The 20,288-nt window shown below is 49.2% G+C and overlaps 1 protein-coding gene across 3 annotated transcripts in view; it reads left to right on the top strand.

Annotated features, from left to right (window-relative positions):
• The window catches only part of PAPOLG (poly(A) polymerase gamma), a 1,009,150-nt gene that overhangs the window by 272,536 nt on the left and 716,326 nt on the right, over nucleotides 1–20,288 (top strand). For all 3 annotated transcript variants that reach the window (XM_069608036.1, XM_069608034.1, XM_069608035.1), the window contains exon 6: nucleotides 11,229–11,278. In XM_069608036.1, the coding sequence (XP_069464137.1) occupies nucleotides 11,229–11,278 (50 nt within the window). The remainder of the gene's footprint in view (nucleotides 1–11,228; nucleotides 11,279–20,288) is intronic.

Genomic DNA, 20,288 nt, shown 5'->3' with positions numbered 1-20,288 from the left:
AGCAATGTGTAGTCGGCCTCGCTGGGGGTGGGGGGGGGCAAAAGTGGGTTTGTTCTGGTCCTGGTGTCTTCCGACGCACTATTCCGTCGAGGTTCTGCGGTATATTCTCTCCAATCCACAGGATTTTAATAACTAGGATTTTTAGCTAGCGCGGCTCCAACACGAAGCAGCTATCTTAGATGGCGTGCAACAGCGCCCCAAAATGAACCCTATCCTGACCTGCCTACAGCTTGCACCTAGACCACTAGGGTCCCTGTTCGGCCTCTGAGAAAAGTCATGCTATAGACTAGGGAAGTACTTTGAGATGAGGATTCTGTCTTGAAATTATAACCAGTGTATAAGTACTTGTCAAAGCTAGTGTTGTAACTGAATCTCTGCAATAGGAAAGTTACCAAGTCTCGGAAAGTTATAACCTTCCGTTAAGTTGCTGGTTGCTTCTTTAAAAAGTATATACATTGTTTTACTCTGAATAGTGTCGTGCACTCTAAAAAGTAGTAAGTACTGGTATTGTTCTAGCATTGCTTAGCTGAATGTGTAAAGTTTACCAATAGGGTTTACCTACCTTGAAGAACAGTGTAATTCTTGGTGTACCATAGGGTTTTGCTTTCCCTGATCTGCTTTACAGACCTAAAACTGTCTTGTTAATACTTGTCTTCTGAGTTGCTTGAAGCCACTTAAAAGTATATGGTTTTACTTACCTTGAATAGCTGCTGCTCTTTGTTAGGGGGAATGTTCATTTCTGTGGCAATTCCCTTTAACCTACGAGACATCTAGCTCTTTTGCTGGACTCTGGGCTTTTTAATTTTTACTCCTGAGTGGGACACTTCCCCCCAACCTCCTGCTGTGTTTCTTACTAGAATGTTTCTTACTGTTTAATGAAGTCTGGTAAACTCCATAGGCATCTGTTTTTTGCATTGTGACACTGCACCTTTTGTGCAGTAACACTGAGAAGTCCTTCTTGGGTGAAAGTCTGTTCCCAAGGCTAGTAAGATCACTTGTCTTAACTAACTTTTTCTTGTGGGTCCAGCACACACCGCCCTATGTGGAGTAACATTTTGTTACACTGACTTGAATGGCTGGTGGCAGTGGTTTCTTTTTTACTAACTTTGTGCCATATATTTGCGGGTAGGTTTCTCAGCTGCAGTACAGCACCCAAGGGTGACCATTTTCCCAAAATGACCCCCGTCTTTTTTTTTCACCATTTCTTGCCAGTTCTTTCTGGACTTTTACTCTGAATCAGGTTTGAATCCTTTGTGCTTTTTAAGAAAGGCAGGAGGTTAGGGAGGTTACTTAAACTCCTGTCGTTTGTCTGTAGGTGTGGCTGAGTGAAGCCAGTTCTGATTGGCCGGCTGGCTTTCCAGGAGGACAACCACCCTGCTGGGTGATTGACAGCCCTAGGACTGTGAATGAATGGGAACTTGCTTAAAAGGCAAGGTTTTTGGTAATAGAGGCACTCTACCACTGGAGGACAACATCCAACAAAGACGTGAAGAGATGCCAGTAGCACCCTCCTGGACCGCAAAGTGCCCGGTGAAGCACTGCTGCTGTGTCAACCGAGATTTAGTTTCAACTGGGAAGACCTGCAATGGACGACCTTCTCCCTTGAGTTGGTGGGACCAACTAGCCTTAAGACAAGCTTCCTTTTGGCACAACCCACAACTTGCTGTGACTTTCCAAGCCTGCAGAATCCCAATGCCTGGTGACCCCAGACCATCGAGTCCATTATCTTCGGAAATGCGAAACTTCATGGGCATCCAGAGGACCCTACAGAAGCAGGAAATCTTCATCCAGAGTCCAGGACCGAGGGATCAAGTAACTTCCAACCGGAGCTGTTCTTTGGCGCTGAGAAAAAGGTTCCAAAACCACAAAAGGCTTCTGAATCAGAGAATCCATTGCTGCAGAGTCCCTCTCTCTCGGGTGCTGCCGAAGTAGCACGCCAGACACCCTCCCTTTCGTCACCACGAAAAAGGACCAGAACAAGGGTCTGTGACGCCAACCGAAAAGCTTCCAGCTGGAACCAATTCTGCAGTTCTCAGGTACTTCGGGGTTTGGGGTAAATCTACCCTTTGCCGTATGTAATGGTTCAAAGCTTGAGTACCATTTTAAACACTTGTGAGTTGACCTGCACTGGCCTCCCAGCTTGTGCTGCTTGAAGGGGTTTCCTCTTGAGCTTCTGTGATTTTTCTACTGAACTACTATTTTAAAGCATTGTTCTAAAAGTGCTTCAGAACTTTGAACTGACCCATTGCCTTTGCCCTTTCTCCCTGCGATTCTAACCAGTCATCCTGTTGGGAGCTTGTTGGTGATTAATGCTCGTTCATCTCCAGCTACGGTCCCGAAGGGGTATGGCTTGCGCGTGTTTCCTGTTTTTTAGGTGATTTCATTTGGTTCTGGGTTGAAGAGCCAGGTAGTAGTTTCCTGAATTTTAGGTGGTACTTTGCATTTCGTATTTCTTTTGGAAGGGTGTTCCCAATGTTTTCTGCCTAGGTGAGAGGAGGATCCCCCAGGTGTTTTCTTTCTGTATGATTTTTGGTTCCGGGCAGATGTTGCCTTATCTGAGTTCTTTACGCTTGGTAAATGGTTAATTTCTTTTTATAGGAATTCTGCTCTTTGGCTGCTGATTTCTCTGTGCATTATGCACATTGTTTTGAATGTGAATTTTTATTTGATTGGCAGCAAGTGTAAAAAAAAATTTGCGCTGGGGTGATTTTCTCTTCGTGATATTTTAAGAAGTCTCGCCGCTGTGTTTTGGATACATTGTAGTTTCTTCAGCAGGTGTTCTAGCATTCCAAGGTAGAGGCTGTGGCGTAGTCTATTCTTGGAAGGGTTTTATGGGAGAAGGACAGGAATGGTAGGATTATTTTTATCGAGTGCAGGAGAAAGAAGCATTTCTTTATTATTGCGTTTACTTGTGGTTCTAATGTTAGCGTATTGTCCATTAGGATTCCAAGGTTTGACTATTTTCGAATTTTCGATGGTGTGGGCGCAGTTCCTAGTTCTGTGGGCTATGGAATAGAAATGTTTTCCAGGTTTGTGGATATAACCATGATTTCGAGGGGATTGGGTCCTCCGACGTATTCCAGATCTCCAGTAATCACCACAGCTGCGCTGCTTCGGAAGATCTTTCGGCGTCCTGCGTCAATGACGTTGATATGCCGCCCTCGAGGACCTCCTCCGACGGCCGACGTCACTGGATGTTATAAGTAGGACGCATGACGCCCGTACCCTCTTCCATTTTTTCCACGAACGTGTTCGCTTCAGGAATCTCGGCACGCCTCGACTTTGGAGTTTGTTGCTTTCTCGGTTCTTCCAACCTGTTTGTGAAATATTTCTTCGTGAAGAGGTCTACCTCGTCTTCCACACCGCATCCGGGCTTTAAGTGCGGGGACTGTGGGTCCAAGTTGTCGGTCACGGACTCTCACGACGCCTGCCTCTGGTGCCTCGGGGAGGCCCATGACGCGGATGACTGTCGCATGCCAGTCGCTCACGTCGAAAACCTTGCGGGGGAGCGCAAGAAGTTATCGGTAGGTAAGGTGTCCAAGCCCCGAAAGTCGAGGTCTGCGGGGCTTTCGAGGGGCGACTCTCCTCGTCGTCGGAAGTCCAGTGGGTCTCGGTCCCGGAGTCGGTTTCGCCACTCCTCTGCCTCTTCGAGGCACTCCCGGAAGCGCCGTCATCGGTCGCCTTCCCCGTCCTCATCCGAGGACTCCGCCCGACGGCGGGTCACTTACCCAACCAAGCATGCGACACCGGAGGAATGGGCTTCCTTCGGGACGAAAATGTTGGAGATTCTTGAATCGCAGGGCACTGGTCAGTCCATGCCTCCGAGTGGGGTCGGTCGTGATCAGCCGAGAGATGCTGCTCGCACGCCTTCGAGCTAGGGTGGTCGTCACGATTCGTGGGAAAGGTTCCGCTCGGACAAGGGGAATCGTTCTCGGCATGCCCGGTCCAGGTCCCGGTCCTCAACGCGCTCGAGACCGCATGAACCTGTGATGTCTTCCTCGAAGACATAGACGCCTGTGGCACCGAGGTCGTCGACGGACTCTCTCGAGGCTCCGCCTCCGAGGAAGTCGTTGGCGCCCAGGATGTCGAGGGACACGCTCGGGGCTCCGCCTTCGAGGCCTGTCGGCGCCACGTCTGTCGTCAACGCTGATTCTCTCAACGCTAGCCCTCGACTCCCTCAACGCCTTTCGGGGCTGTGTCAACGGGGGTACCCCGTGGCTCGGTGGAACTGCCTAGAAAGGCTCTGGCCGAGGTAAAGTATGGCTTTGGTTCCAGTTCTGTGCCTTCTTGCCGCCATCTGGAGTTCATTTCAGAGGTGGATGAGGGCTCTGATGGCATGGTGCCTGACGCGGTGCCCGATGAGATTCTCTCGGGCATAGCCAGTTTGAGGACCTGAGGCAGTCCCTGCATGATGCTAGTGGGCTGGACACCTCTCCGGAGGTGGAGTTTTGTAGGCCTGAGCCTGGCTCTCATGCCGATTCTTCATACCGGCGCCTTATGTCACGGGTCACTGAGTACTTGGGATGGTCTGCTCCCCCAGGGGAGTTTGTTCAGGATGACCTTACGGATATCCTCGATATTGGTCCACCAACTGACCCGGTACTGCCATTTCATAGGGCTCTACAGAGGGTGGCAGCAGCTTGGACTGCTCCGGAGAGTCTCCCGGCAGTGAGGAAGGCTTTGCCGTGAAAATACCGTCCAGCCAGTAGTGACCCCTGCTACTTGTCCAAGCACCCTACTCTGGAGAGTTTGGTGGTGCAGGCAGCTACGGCGCCGGCAAAGCAGGTGTCGTACCCTACCATCCCTCCTGATGGGGACGACAAGCATTTTGACGGCTGGGCGAAGAAAGTGTTTTCTGCAGGGGGTATGGCGCTTCAGGCGGCCAACTCCATTTGTGCCTTCTAGTTTCATGCACTCTCTGTGGAACTGTTTCCTTGGCGGCTGAACATCATCCCGAAGGGGATGAACGGGATGGCTTCCTTGCCATGGTTGACTATGGTAAGGATGCCATGTGTGAGGCCGTTCAGTCGGGTTTGTACATGGCAGATTGTTTCAGCCGGTCCATGGCGGCGAGCACCGTGATACGCAGGTTTGCGTGGTTGCAGAAGTCAGGGTTTGCTCCTGATGTGCAGGCCCAGATTCTCAACCTGCCCTTTGACGGGGAACATCTCTTTGGCAGCAAGACTGACTAGAGCCTTGAGAGGTTGCAGACCTCAAAAGCTGCAGCAAAGTCGTTGGGCGCTGCATTTAGACTACCTCCGCCTTTTCGTCCTAGGGGACAGCAATGGAGGGGAGGTTCCTTTCATTATTACTCATCCTTTGGTAAAGTGAGAGGAGCTGCCAGTCAAAGGGGCCACCGTAGGAGTGTCAGAGGTGGTAAACAAGGTATTTAAGAGTCCAAGGCGTTCGGGCTGTTACCTCTTTGCCCTCATTCAACGCCGCTTTAGATCAATCATGAGGCCATGTCCCATGGTTCGCCGGTTTGGAGAAGGCTGGCGTAGCATCTTGCAGAGTGGCCCTCCATTACTTCAGATGTGTGGGTTCTGGAGATCATAACCCACGGCTACTGTCTTCCTTTCCGGCAGAGGCCTCAAGACAATCCACCAGGGAATCTCTTTGAAGAGTCCGGATCCGCTCCTTGTGCAGGAAATTCAATCCCTGCTGGAGAAAGGCGCCATAGAACTAGTGCCTGTAGCGGAGAGTAACAAGGGATGGTATTCCCCTTATTTTTTGATTTCCAAGAAAGATGGGGGATTGAGACCCATCATGGACTTGCACGGTTTGAACAAACTCCTCAGGAACGACAAGTTCAAGATGGTCCTCCAGGCCCTTCAACTTCAGGGCTGGTTGGTGTCTCTCGACCTCAAGGATGCTTATTTTCATGTGCCGATCCATCCAAAGTACAAGTACCTGAGGTTTGCGGTTGGCGACTCGCACTTTCAGTTTCGGGTCCTGCCGTTCGGATTGACCTCCGCCCGAGGGTCTTCAAGCTCATGGTAGTGGTGGCAGCGCACCTCAGGAAAGGGGGGATTCACATCTGCCCCTATTTGGACGACTGGTTGATCAAGGCGCTCTCTCCTGAGCAAGTCCTGGATCATCTGTCAGTCATCTGCCACTGCCTCCACAAGCTGGGCTTCTCCCTCAACTTGAAGTCCCATTTGACATCAACTCAGAGGCTCCAGTACATCGGAGCAGTGCTCGACACATCCCTGGGGCAGTGTTTTCCTCCCCAGGTGGGGGCTCATCACATTCAGCAGATGGTGCACAAGTTTCAACTTGCCCAGACTCTCCCAGCGTTCGAGTTCTTGAGACTGCTTGGCCTCAGGTTGCGGATGAGATCTTTGCAATGGCACTCAAGCTCCAGTGGACTCAGTCCTCCGGCAGGATGTTGGACCCTGTTCAGGTGCTGTCTTCGGTCACCCGGGACCTTCTGTGGTGGCCCGACAAAGGCAATCTGATGAGTGGGGCTCCATTTTGGCTGCCCTGGCTGGAGGTGACGATCGTGATGGATGCATCCCTCATGGGATGGGGAGCTCATGCCAACGAGCTGACGGTCAGCGGTCGTTGGTCTCTGTTGGAGTCCAGATTCCATATCAATCTGTTGGAGCTGAGGGCCGTCAGGCTAGCCCTGAAGGCTTTTCTGACGACTGTGCGAGGAAAGAATGTCCTGATCCTGACGGACAACACGGTGGCCATGCACTACCTCAACAAAAAGGGGGAGGGGCAGGGTCACTTCCTCTGTGCAGGGAGGCGATGCAGCTCTGGTTCTGGGCAATCCAGCAGGAAGTTTCGATCTCGGCAGTTCATCTGGCAGGAGACGAACGAGACGGCGGACGCTCTGAGCAGGCAGAGCGCAATCTCTCACGAGTGGGAGTTGGCTCAGGAGATTCTCCAGGAGATCTTCGCCCTTTGGGGGACCCCTCAAGTGGATCTTTTCGCCTCCAGTGTCAGCCAGAAGTGCCAGAGGTTCTGCTCGTGGGAATTTCCTCCAAACGGAGCCTTAGGAGACGCGTTTGTGGTGGAGTGGTCATTACCACTGCTGTACGCGTTTCCTCCAGTCCCCGTCATCCCGCAAGTACTGCGGAGGTTCGGTTCCCGGATGATCCTCCTTGCTCCGGCGTGGGTCCAGAGGACATGGTACCCGGAACGTCTCGACTTGTCCATCTGCCCTCCACGTCGTCTTCCCTACCAAGACGATCTGCTCTCACGGGAGGGGGGTTCAGGGTCTCCATCCAGAGGTCGGGTCCCTCAACCTTCACGCTTGGTTTCTGAAAGGTTGAGGTATAAGGATTGGGGCCTCCCTGAAGATGTGATGGAGGTGTTGCTCTCGGCCAGACAGCCAGCAACAAAGTCCCTGTACCGTTTCCGTAAGTTCTGCGACTGGTGCAGGGTTAAGAATGTGGATCCTTTTTCATGTGACATTCCTGTAGTTCTGTGTTTTTTGCTTTCTTTGGCCCACAGGGGCCTGCAAGTGGGTACCGTTAAAGGTTACCTGGCGACGCTGTCCATATTTAAACGCTCGTCTGAAGAGTGTTCCTATTTTAAAATTCCTTAATGTCTCAGCTTCTGAAAGGGCTCACTAATGTGTTCCCTCCGTCGCCTTTCCAGGTGCCCGGTTGGGATTGGAACCTTGTTTTCAAGTTTCTGACGGGTGCTCAGTTTGAGCCTTTGGATACATGCCCTTTGAGACTTAACTCTTAAAACTGTATTTTTAGTTGCGGTCACTTCCGCGCTCAGAGTGAGTGATTTACAGGCGCTTTCAGTTAAGCCACCCTTCACTGTTTCATAAGGACAGGGTTGTCCTTAGAGTTCGTCCTTCTTTTCTTCCGAAGGTGGTATCGGAATTTCATTTAGGCCAGAAGGTTCTTCCGGCATTTTATCCTCCACATCCTGTTAAGGAAGAGGAGAGGCTCCATAAGCTTGATCCTAGGAGAGCGTTAAGCTTTTATATTTCACGCATGTCCCGGGTCAGAGCGGACAATCAGCTCTTCATTGGTTACGCTGGAAAGCGCTTGGGACAGGCTGTGACGAAACAGGCTTTGTCTCACTGGATTATTTTGGCTACCTCCGAGTGTTGCCGCTTGGTGGGTAAGGACCCACCGGTTGGCTTACGGGCCCATTCTACCAGGGGTGTGGCTGCCTCTACTGCCCTGCAGAGGGGTGTTCCTATTCGAAACATCTGTGATGCAGCCACCTGAGCTTCGGTACATACTTTTGTACGTCACTATTCTCTCGATTCCATCCGGGGGCAGGATCTGGCCTTTGGCAAGGCGGTCCTTTTGCTCTGCAATTTGATTGGGCATTCTAAATTTATTTTGCTAAATTTTCCCACCTCCTTGCATTGGTACTGCTTTGGGAGTCTGTCAAAGATATGGAATACGTCGGAGGACCCAATCCCCTCGAACACGTTACTCTTGCCTGGTAACGTTCTTTCGATGGAATGGTCTGACGACTTATCCAATATCGCTCGCTCCCTCCCTGCCTTCCCCACTACAGAATTTCTTATGCAATTGCAGCTTACGTTTCCGCAAGGCTTTGTGTGGTCAGACTGGCAGAAGACTGGTGCCACACTTTCTGGGAAAAAACTACAACTGAGGCTAGGGGCATCGTGCTTCCTACTTATAACATCCAGTGACGTCGGCAGTTGGAGGAGGTCCTCGAGGGCGACGTCATCGACGCAGACGCCGAAAGATTTTCCGAAGCAGCACAGCTGTGGTGATTACTGTCATAGATGTGGAATACGTCGTCGGACCATCCCATCGAAAGGACGTTACCAGGTAAGAGAGTAACTTGTTCTTCTCTTTCCTGGGTCGAGTTTTAGGCTGTTTGCATTCATCCAGTCAGAGTTCTTTGAGACATTCTCCCAGCCTTGTTCGCTTGGTCATATTCGATTTTAATAGAATTGTCATCTGTGTAGTTGTAGCACGCAAGGCTGTGTTTTTTGATCTTGATTAGTTGAGTCAGGTAGTTGAACAGTGGAAATAGGGATGATCCTTGTGGTATTCCAGTCGGTGTCCCGTGGAGCGGATTTTTAGTGTTTTATCCAGAGTTTCCGTTCTAGTTGCTAGAAATTATTTAATCCAGGGCAGGGCTAGTTCTGTTCCTGTTTCTTCTCTTCTCTTGATGAGGTGTCGTGGCTGACTGTCGAACGCTGCACAGAGGTAGAGTAATATCAGGGCAGTGTTTCTGTTGGAGTCTGCGGTTGTCTTTAGGTCACCCCAGATGGGCATTCTGTTTCTGTTCCTCTCTGGCCTTAAGCAAACTTGTGCCTGGTCCAGTAACTGGGGTTTTTCTATGTGTTCTTGTTAGTTTGTAGACTTGGGTTTCTAGCAGTTTTGTTGGGTAGGGAATGTTTGAAATATGTCTGTAGTTGGAGTGGTCTTTCACATCGCCTCTCGTGTCCTTGAGGAGTGGTCTGACGTGCGCCGATTTGAATGTTTGCAGTACTTTCCCTGTAGTGACATTTTAAAAAGGTTTCTGTAGTACTCCAATGGGATCCCCTGTGTGAGGATGAATGTGTAAATGTTTGGGGGGGGCATACTTTGGTTTGCATACCATAGGTATGGAGTTGTTTTTTGTTATAGTACTTGGCCAAGATTTATCTTGGCCTAATTATATTTAAATAAACCCTTTATTGTTACAATGCATAGTGTTTCAGTGTTTCTTTGGACCATATATATTCTGGAATTTCTTTGTACCAAGCTGCAGCCCTCACACTAAGAGGAGCCTGGCTGCTCTGTCTACACTACCAAATGTTCTCAGGTGGCGCAGCCATATACTAAGAGTGGGTTTATGTACTGCCTCAAATGTATGGTGGTATGCAGCCCTTAGTTCAGAAAAACTGTTCTAACACATTGGCAGCGACTTCTCTTGAAGCACCAACTAAGTGATCCAAAATAATAGCCCGGGGTGGAGATGCAAAAGGATACCTAGACTAGAATCCCAAAAAACGGAAATCTCGAAACTGCTGAACGAACAGCAAGCAATTTCATATGACGACTGATAAATTAAGAATGCAGAATACATGATGGCTACATCTAAAAAAAAGTACACAAAACGAGAAATGCACATAAGTGTTGCTACTTCCAGCAATTTCGAGTAGCAAAGAGGCACATGTTAAAGTGTGTTCCTGGAAATATGGGAAGGGGGCTACTTCATGTGGTCATGCGGATTAGGGAAACTAAGCACTTTCTAACAGTTTCCTGTGAAATGTAGTAAAATCATTAACTTGGTTTGTTGCTTGAGGTTTGAAAGTAGAGCATGCAGTATTTACTTTGGTTTTGCCACAGCATTCTACAGACAAACAGTAGGACAATGCAATCTAGTTTCAAGACCTTTGTTTTTCAGGTGCCGCCCATCTACTCCTTTTCAATGTGCATTGCCAGATATCTTTATACTTTAATGGCTCTGCATCGGTAAAAGCAAGGGAAGTGTCGCTACACCTTAAAGCAGTGGCATAGTTTTCGTTGGAGTAAACATTGGCACCTAGGAGTCTAGTCAGTCTATATATAGATGTGTAAATCAGCCATTTAATTTGAGTCTTGTAGGACACCTCTGGGGGACATTTAAGAATTGGTCTTTTGCCTTGCGGCATAGTAACAAGAATAGATGAACTAGAAGCTGGGCTTACTCTATTGAGGCTGTCTCATGACGGGAATCAAGAGCACAAGTCATCATTGTAGCAGGTCCTCCATCTTTTGCTGCAAAGTGGCAAAGATTGACTCCTCTGGGAAGCTGCCTTGGATTTAGTTTGAGGGCTCCTTTTTTCAAGGTGCCATAGATTACTTCAGTGTTCTTACAAATGTGTGCACAGTACCACTCTTGAGCACCTGTGCGAACCGCGTGAAAGTTCAATTGCAGCTATTGGCTTTTATCTTGAGACTGGAAAGGGAAGGTCCTGAGATGTGGGGGTGGGGGAGATTTTACTTTGAGAAATGTGACTGCTCTCTTGGAGTTATAGGTTGTTCTAAAGTTGAGCCAAAGTATTATGTGGATATGCACTGGCTGTTAAGAGTAATTTCTTTGTGTTGCTGCTTGAACAATGTTCATGCCAAGTACTTGGCCATCCATATCCTGTGTAGCCTTATGGCTTGCCAAGGACATGGACTTACACATTCTGGTTGCTCACGGTTTCATTGGAGATCTACAAGGGCTTGCAAGTTGTCAAAAGAAGTGCAGATTGTTTTTTCTAGCATCTAATAACTATTTTTCATTTTCTTTACAGGCAGTTGAAGATGCATTTGTGCCAGTTCTGAAGTTCGAGTTTGATAATGTAGAGGTAAGGCTTTTCGCGTTGGAGGTTTGAAGAATCTCAAATGGATACAATCCTGCACGCTAGGAGTTTAAAAGTTTTTTGAAAAGCATTCATTGGAAGCTGGTCTGGGCTCCTCATGGCCTGTTCACTAAGAGGCCTTAAATTAATTTGCCCAGGTTGTGGTAGGTAAGGCGCCTCTACCAAAGCTCCCAATGCCCCTGAATACACGTATTCCCAAACTGGTCAACTGAGGGTTCCTAATGCTCTGCAGTAGCTTTTATTGGCTTTGAATTGTGCTGTACTGAATGTTACACCTTCCACTGCTAACTGTGGAAAAACCTGAAACATGTTTGTAGTTAGTGTTGGGAAAGATTTCTCTTTTGCCAACTCCCCCCCCACCCCCTAACCGCACAATCCAATCGTTTTCTATGTTTTTGAACTTCTTCTTTTTGAGGGAACTAAAGCCTTCAGCTTCATGTCCCCTTCCATTTGCTCGTGTTATGGGGAAACTGATCAGGCTTTCAGACTGGGAAACAGTTTCCCTTTATCTTTTACCTTTTGTAACTTTATAACATTGCATACATCTTATAATGCAGTTCAATTGGTATACTTCGGGGGTGGGGGGATTGTGTCCTACGATGTATTCCACATCTATAACAGGGAATGTCCACTGCTGTGCTGCTTCGGAAAATTTTCAGCAGAGGGCGTCCTGCGTCGATGGCGTTGCTCCTTTGTCCCTCGAGGGCCTCCGAGGGTCGATGTCACCGGATGTTATATATAGGGCGCACAGCGTCTGTAGCCTCAGTTCTGTTTTTTTCTGCAAACGTGTTTGCTTTGGAATCTCGGCGCGCTCGATTCTTCTCTTCGAAAGTGATGTCTTCGTCTTCTACTACCCCAAAGTCGGGCTTTAAAAAAATGTCAGGACTGCAGTTCGAAGATGTCCATCACGAACCCGCACAACATGTGTCTCTGGTGCCTTGGCGAATGCCACCCCACTGACTGCAAGGATTGCCAGTCCCCAACATCTAATGCATTGGGGGAACGTAAGAAGAAATTGAAGGTAGGGTGTCTAAGCCCCATAAATCGAAGTCCGCTGGGCTTTCGACCGATGACTCGAGGGGCGACTCTCCGTGTCGGTGAAAATCCAGGGGGTCTCAGTGTAGGAGTAGTTTCCACCATTCCCCTGCCTCATCGCGGCATTCTAGGAAGCGCCATCACCAGTCCCCTTCCCCGTCCGCGTCGGAGGACTCCGCCAGACGGTTGACTTGTCCCACCAAGTCTTCGTCGCTGGCCGAATGGGAATCATTCTGCCGACAGACGTTAGCTTTTTTCGAGTTGCAAGGCACAGTTCCGTCCGCGCCTTTGAAAGAAGTCGGCAAGGAATGGGCTCGGTCCACCACTCACACGCCTTCGGGCAGTCGGTGCGTTAATCGGGAGCCGTCTAGGTCCCGTTCCAACAAGGGAGATCGCTATATCCATGCCAGATCCAGGTCCCGGTCCTCAACGCCATAAAGACTGCTGGAACCTGTGAAGCCTTCGAAGAAGGCATCAACGCCATCAGCGCCGTGTCCGTCAAGGGTCGATGCAGATTTCCCTCAACGCAGTTTGTGGAGGATTTGCCGGAGGTGCCCCGGAGGGCTGTGGAACCTCTGAGGAAGGCTCTCAGTAAGTCTGTGAGGCCTGTTTTTGAGCCCTGTTCTGTTCCTCCTCCTAGATTGGAGTTTTTCCAACCTTTACAAGATATTTCAGAGGTTGAGGAACTGTCTGAAGAGATGGTTGTGCCTCTGGATGTCCCTGATGATCTTTTGTCTGGACAGTCAGATGGAGGAACTCCGTCAGTCATTGCATGGCGCTAGTGGCCTTTACACATCTCCGGAGGTGGAGTTTGGCTGACCTGAGGCGCATGCAGATTCCTCCTATCGGCATCTCATGTCAAGGGTTACAGAATAGTTGGGGTGGTCTGCTCCACTTGTTGTTTTTGCTCAGGATGATTTGACGGACATCCTGGATCAAGGTCAACCAACTGACCCGGTGTTGCTGTTTCACATGGCTTTGCAAAGAAGGGCGGCGGCGGCGGCTTGGACTGCTCTGGAGAGTCTACCGGCAGTTAATAAGTCGCTTCCGAAAAAATACCACCCATCCAGTTGTGACCCCTGCTACTTATCGACGCACCCTACTCTGGGGAGTTTGGTGGTGCAGGCGGCTAGGGCCTCCTCGAAACAGGCTTTGTACCCTACCATCCCTCCTGATAGGGACAATAAGCGCTTTGATGGTTGGGCGAGGAAGGTATTTTCCGCTGGGGGTATGGCGTTGAAGGCGGCCAACTCTTGTGGCCTTAGCAAGATTCACTCACTCTGTGGAACTGTGCGTCTTTGCCGGCTGAGCATATTCCCGAAGGGGAGGAACGGGATGGTTTTCTAGCCCTCATGCAAAACGGCAAGGATGCCATGTGTGAGTTGTCGTGTTTGGACACGGCAGACTGTCAGCTGGTCCATGGCTGCAAGCACCGTGATACGCAGGTTTGTGTGGTTGCGGAAGTTGGGGTTTGCTCCTGATGTGCAATCCCGTCTTCTGAACATGCCCTTTGATGGTGTTCATCTGTTTGGCAGCAAGGCTGACGAGAGCCTTGAGAGGTTGCAGACCTCCAAAGCTGCAGCAAAGTCTTTGAGCGCTGCAGTACGTCAACCTCTGCCTTTTCGTCCTGGGGGACAGCAATGGAGGGGAGGTTCCTTTGCGAGATCGAGAGGAGCTGCCAGTCAAAGGGGCCACCATAGGAGTACCCAAGGTGGAAAGCAAGGTACTCTGGGTGCCAAAGCCGCTCGGGCAGTGGCCCCTTTGCCCTCGGGCACTGCCGCGTCCGCTCAGTCATGAGGCCATGTCCCATGGTTCGCCGGTTGGGGGCAGACATGCGCAGCATCTTGGAGAATGGCGGTGCCATTACTTCAGATGTGTGGGTTATGGAGATCATAGCTCACGGCTACTGTCTTCCCTTCCGACAGAGGCCTCACGACAATCCACCGGGGAAGCTCTCTTCGAAACGTCCAGATTCACTCCTTGCACAGGAAATCCTATCCCTGCTGGAGAAAGGCACCATAGAACTGGTGCCTGTAGCGGAGAGGAACAAGGGAATGGTATTCCCTTTATTTTTTGATCCCGAAAAAAGACTGGGGGGAGTGAGACCCATCATGGACTTGCGTTGGTTGAACAAGCTCCTCAGGAAGGACAAGTTCAAGATGGTGACGCTTTCTCAAGTCCTCCAGGCCCTTCACCTTCAGGATTGGTTGGTGTCTCTGGACCTCAAGGATGCTTACTTTCATCTGCGAGCACAGGCAGTACCTGAGGTTCTCGGTTGGCAACTCGCATGTTCAGTTTCGGGTCCTGCTGTTCGGATTGACCTCTGCCCCGAGGGTCTTCACCACGCTGCTGGTGGTAGCATATCTCAGGAAAGGGGATTCTTTTATCCCTACCTGGATGATTGGTTGATGGGCACGCTCTCCCGAGCAAGCCCTGGATGATCTGTCTGTCACCTGCCACTTTTCACAAGCTGGGCTTCTTCCTCAATTTAAAGCAGTCCCAATTGACACCTACCCACTGTCTCCAGTACATAGGAGCAGTGCTCGACACATGCCTGGGGCAGTGTTCGCCTCCCCAGGTGAGGTGCTCATCACATTCTGCAGATGGTGGACAAGTTTCAACGTGCCCAGAGTCTCCCGGCGATCAAATTCTTGAGGTTGCTCGGCCTAATGGCATCCTGCATTTTCCTGGTGCGAGAGGCCAGGCTGCGGATGAGATCTCTGCATTGGGCTCTCAAGATGCAGTGATCGCAGTTCTCTGGCAGGATGTCGGATCCCGTTCAGATTCTGACCTCGGTCACCCAGGATCTTCTATGGTGGGCCGACGAAGGCAATCTGATGAAGGGAGCACCATTTTGGCAGCCATGGCCGGAGGCGACGATCGTGATGGACGCATCCCTCACAGGTTCGGGAGCTCATGCCAAGGAGTTGACAGCCAGCGGACTTTGGTCTTCAGAGTCCAGACTCCATCAATCTGTTAGAGCTGAGGGCCGTCAGGCTAGCCCTGAAGGGTTTTCTGCCGTCTGTGCGGGGGAAGAATGTCCCGATTATGACGGACAATACAGTGGCCATGCATGATCTCAACAAAAAAAGGGGGGGGGGGGCAGGGTCACTCCTGTTGTGCAGGGAGGCGATGCAGCTCTGGTTCTGGGCTATCCAGGAAATTCCGATCTCGGCAGTTAATCTGGCTGGAGACAAACGTGGCGGCGGGCGCTCTGAGTAGGCAGAGCATGGTATCGCGAAGTTCTTTTGGAGATCTTCGCCCTTTGGGGAACCCCACAAGTGGATATCTTCGCCACCAGTGTCAACCGGAAGTGCGAAATATTCTGCTCGCGGGAATTTCCTCCAAGAGTAGCCTTAGGGGACGCGTTCGTAGTGGAGTGGTCCTTCCCACTGCTGTACATGTTTCCTCCAGTCCCCGTCATTCCGCAAGTTTTGCGGAGGTTCGGTTCCCGAATGATCCTCATTGCTCCGGCATGGGCCACCAGAGCATGATACCCGGACCTTCTAGACATGGCATGGAGGGCAGATGGACGTCTTCACTACCGAGGCAATCTGCTCTCACGGGAGGGGGGGCAGGTTCTCCATCCAGAGGTAAAGTCTCTCAGCCTTCATTCTTGGTATCTGAAAGGTTGAGGTATAAGGATTGGGACCTCCCCGAAGACATGATGGAGGTGTTGCTTTCGGCCAGAATGCCTGCAACTAAATCCCTGTAACGTTGCTGTTGAACGTTCTGTGACTGGTGCAGGATACAGAATGTGGATCCTTTCCAATGTTCCATTCCTTTGGTTTTGTCTTTTTTGCTTTCTTCAGCCCACGAGGGCCTGCAAGTGGGTACCATTAAGGGTTACCTGGCAGCGCTGTCCATATTTAAGCGCTCGTCTGAGGAATGTTCTTATTTTAAGATCCCTTTGATTTCTCAGTTTCTAAAAGGGCTAACTAATGTGTTTCCAGTCGCCTTTCCAGTGCCGGGATGGGATTTGAATTTGGTTTTAAAGTTCCTAATGGGAGCTCCGTTTGAGCCCTTACATTCTTGTCCGTTGCGACTGTTGTCCTTTAAAACTTTAATTTTAGTTGTGGTTACTTCCGCACGCAGAGTGAGTTAGTTGCAGGCACTTTCCGCCAAGCCACCCTTTACTATGTCCATAAGGACAGGGTTGTCCTGCGGATGTGGCCTTTTCTTCCGAAGGTTGTGTCGGAATTCCATTGGAGCCGGAAGGTGATTCTTCGACGTTTTATCCTCCTCCACATCCTGGTAAGGAAGAGGAGAGGCTCCATAGGTTGGATACTAGAAGAGCTTTGAGTTTCTAGCTCTCATGGATGTCCCGGGTCAGAGAGGACGATCAGCTCTTGGTTGGTTATGCTGGAAGGCGCTTGGGTCAGGCGGTTTCCAAACAGACCTTGTCTAGATGGGTCATTTTGAAGATCTGAGTGTTACCGTTTGGCGGGAAAGGAGCCTCCAGTTGGCTTACGGGCTCACTCTACTAGGAGTGTGGCTGCCTCCACTGCTCTACAGAGGGGTGTTCCGATACGCAATATTTGCGAAGCAGCCACATGGGCCTCTGTCCATACTTTTGTGAGACACTATTCCTTGAACCCCATCCATGAGCAGGATTTGGCCTTTGATAAGGCAATCCTTTATTCAGCAATTTGATTTAGCATTCTAAAATTCTAAATTCTTTCCCCACCTCCATAAGTTGGTACTCTGTCATAGATGTGGAATATGTCGGAGGACACAATCCCCTCGAAGTTAATTACTATATCTGGTAACGTTCTTTAGATAGGATGTTCCTCCGATGTATTCCACATCGCCCTCCCAGCCTGCCCTCTACTGAATTTCATATGCGATTGCAGCTTACGTTTCCGCAAGGCTTTCTGCAGTCATACTGGCAGGAGATTGGTGCTACACGTTCTGGGGAAAAAACTATAACTGAGGCTACGGTCGCTATGCGTCCTGTATATAACATCCGGTGATGTCGACCCTCGACTGAGGCCCTCGAGGGACAACGGACCGACGCAGGATGCCCACGGGCAAACATTTTCTGAAGCAGCACAGCTGTGGACCTTACCTGTCATAGATGTGGAATACGTCGGAAGAACATCCCATCGAACGAACGTTACCAGATATGGTAAGTAACTCGTCCTAGCCTTTTACACAGGCTTTTTTTTGTTATTTTTATGTGCCTAAAGACAAGCTGATGGGCGTGTTAAGATGGATTTCTAAACTCTGGTCTGGTGCACAGATTTCAGGAGGCCACCCTCGTTATAGTTAACATGGGAACTCTGAGGTTCACCAAACCCACTCAAAGTAAGCATGAAGTGGTCAAGGTTTGGTCTCAGGAGTGGGTGCCCATGGTCCGGGGTCCACAATGAGTCCACACAGTAAAGCACATCATTCTGCTCAGACGCTTATAAATAATTATAAGCTCAAAACACACTAGAAAAATGAAACCAGCTGGAATATTATCACACAACTCCGTTATCAAACATATATACAGGCACCTTAGGTTTGTGGAAATGCATACAATTCACTTAAACAACTAATAGGTAAGTAATGTAGCAAGGAAAACCACTTCACAAGAATACTCTCACTTCATAAGATCAATCCCTCTGAATTGGGACCTTGTGCCCAAAAGTCACAGAAGCTTCTTCTCGATGGAGGTAGCAAAGGTAGGAAAGCTTCTTGTGGGCGTGAAAAATGTTCCAGAGGACTTCTCAGTGTTACAACTAAGACTATTTTCTGATCCTTTATTGCAGCTTTTAGAACAAACGTTTTTAATTGGCTGCATCTTTACTGCATCAATTTATCCAAAACCGATGTGTTGGGTAGATTTTTCATTTTTATGCCAAATACTCTTCTTCTGTGAGTCCCCCAGCACTTTTTGTTGGACTTGTGAATTTTAGGTCTAAGCTCCTAGGTGGGTGGGAACCTTTTACCCCCACTCACCCATTATTTTACCGAGTTATTTTTGTCACTATAGATTTTTGGAGTCCAGTTTTCCTACACCTTTTTGAGCATCTGCAACTTTTGCAGCACACTGCACCTTTTGTGCAATGTTTCTGGAGAGCCTCTTATTTTATTTGCCTTGTGTGAACACATGTTCCCAAGGTTAGGGGATGCTTTATCCTTTTTATACGGAGATCAGCACACATTAGCTTATTTGGAGGGCTGAGGGGTTACACAGTATCGCCATTCTCACTGCTCCTGTAACATTTGTTAGTGACAAGCATATCTGAATGGCTAGTGGCAGTGGATGTGTTCTACTGATGTTGTGTAATTCATTTCCCACGGGCCGTGTTCATAGCTGAGGTAATGCACAGAAGGGTCACTGTTGACCAAATGTTTTGACTTTTTTTGCCATTTCTTGTTGGCTTGTCCTTTCTTGGTCCTTCTGTCGTGCTGGGTTGGGGAGGTCCTGGTTTGACTTTTGTCTTAAGCGTAGAACCTTTGCGAAGCCTGCCAAGGCACCAGAGTCTGAGGCCAGGAAGCAGTGGAGGACCCCAAAACTCTGCTGTTCTGTCTCTTCTGGCATGCCTGCCTGGAACTAGTTCCAACTGGGAGTCTGGCTGTATTACATGCCTTGAAGTACTTGTCTGCTATTTTTGGTGCTGTTTATTCATTTTATTTCTTCAACAGAATAGTCATTTACTGTAACTGGTTTACTCACCTGAATTATTGCATTGGTTTTCTATTGTGTTGATTAGCTTTGAAATAGTACTTACCATCTGAATTCTCTTTGCCATGTGTAAATATAATTATTTTGATAGAACTCCATGTGTGAAAGTGTTTCTTTGGCCTATGTATATTTGAAGTTCTCTGTAATAACATAGAGCTAACGTTTCCCTCCTAAAATGAGCCTCGCTGATCTGCCACACTACCAAAACCTTGAGTGGTACAGGCCAATACTTAACTCCCCAACACAATGGTGACAATATATATGTTTGAGTTTTGTGTGATATCGCCTGCGTGTTTCCTTTTTTAGTGTTCAGTCAGTTCGTTTCAACAGGTACCAGGGTAGAAGGAAAACTCTACCCCATGGGGGACAGCATTTGAGACCCTGAAGAGAACCAGTGGGGAGGATTCAACACCCAGCGGCCCTAGGAGCACATAAGCAGCTGGCTCCAGCCCCAATGTAACCCAAAACGGAAATACAATGAAAGGCTACCTGCAGAACCAAACTACCACGCAGAACCCTCAGTATCCTGAGGAATTCACCAGCCCAGGGCCCAGAAGTAAGTACTTAGTTTGTTCCTGAACACTGTTCAGCCAGAACAGAACTACCTAGCAAGTAAACTCTTTTGTACAGTGTGAAATGAAAGATTCGATCACCCAGCAACTTGAACCCTGAGCCAATGACTACCATGGAGGCCCAAATGAACAATCTTCTTTTAAGGGGTGGAACCCACCATCTAGAAGTGGAACCAGTGGCTGATGCTTCCAGAAGGACTGAGGAGCCTGCACACTGTAGGCCCCGGCAACTGAGCTGGCAAAACGATGGTGCAAAAAACACCCTTCAATGTGTTGGCAGCTTCCAAAAGCAAGATGGAAGGGACCCTGGTAGAAAATGATGGTAAAGTGTGGTAGAAAGGACCTTAAAACTGTCCCAGGATGGAAGGTCTGGTCTAATCAAGAGGACAAGCCACAGGACACAGACCCATGAAGGACACAGTGCTCAAATGCAAACTTGAGCACAGGCAAGCGCCAGTCCCACCAAAATGGACTACAACCAACCAGCTTACCTTCCAAAGATCAGCAGAACTGGGCGAGAGCTGGTTTCTCCAGGCCACCAATAACCGATTGAAAACTAAGGTATTGCGTCCATTCAATCGGGGTGCCCCAAACCTCAAAACCCTTGCCCAACCTCCCATAGTAACTAGTCAACCAGTTCAACCCACTATAGAGGCTCATATCTTGGGCTCCGACTACGTTAGAAGAACAGCCATTTGTATCTTTTTTTTCT

This window comes from Ambystoma mexicanum, chromosome 4q (assembly GCF_040938575.1).
Source record: "Ambystoma mexicanum isolate Mex_15411 chromosome 4q, UKY_AmexF1_1, whole genome shotgun sequence".
In the NCBI taxonomy this organism is placed as follows: domain Eukaryota; kingdom Metazoa; phylum Chordata; class Amphibia; order Caudata; family Ambystomatidae; genus Ambystoma; species Ambystoma mexicanum.
This window is presented reverse-complemented; position numbering and strand designations above follow the sequence as displayed.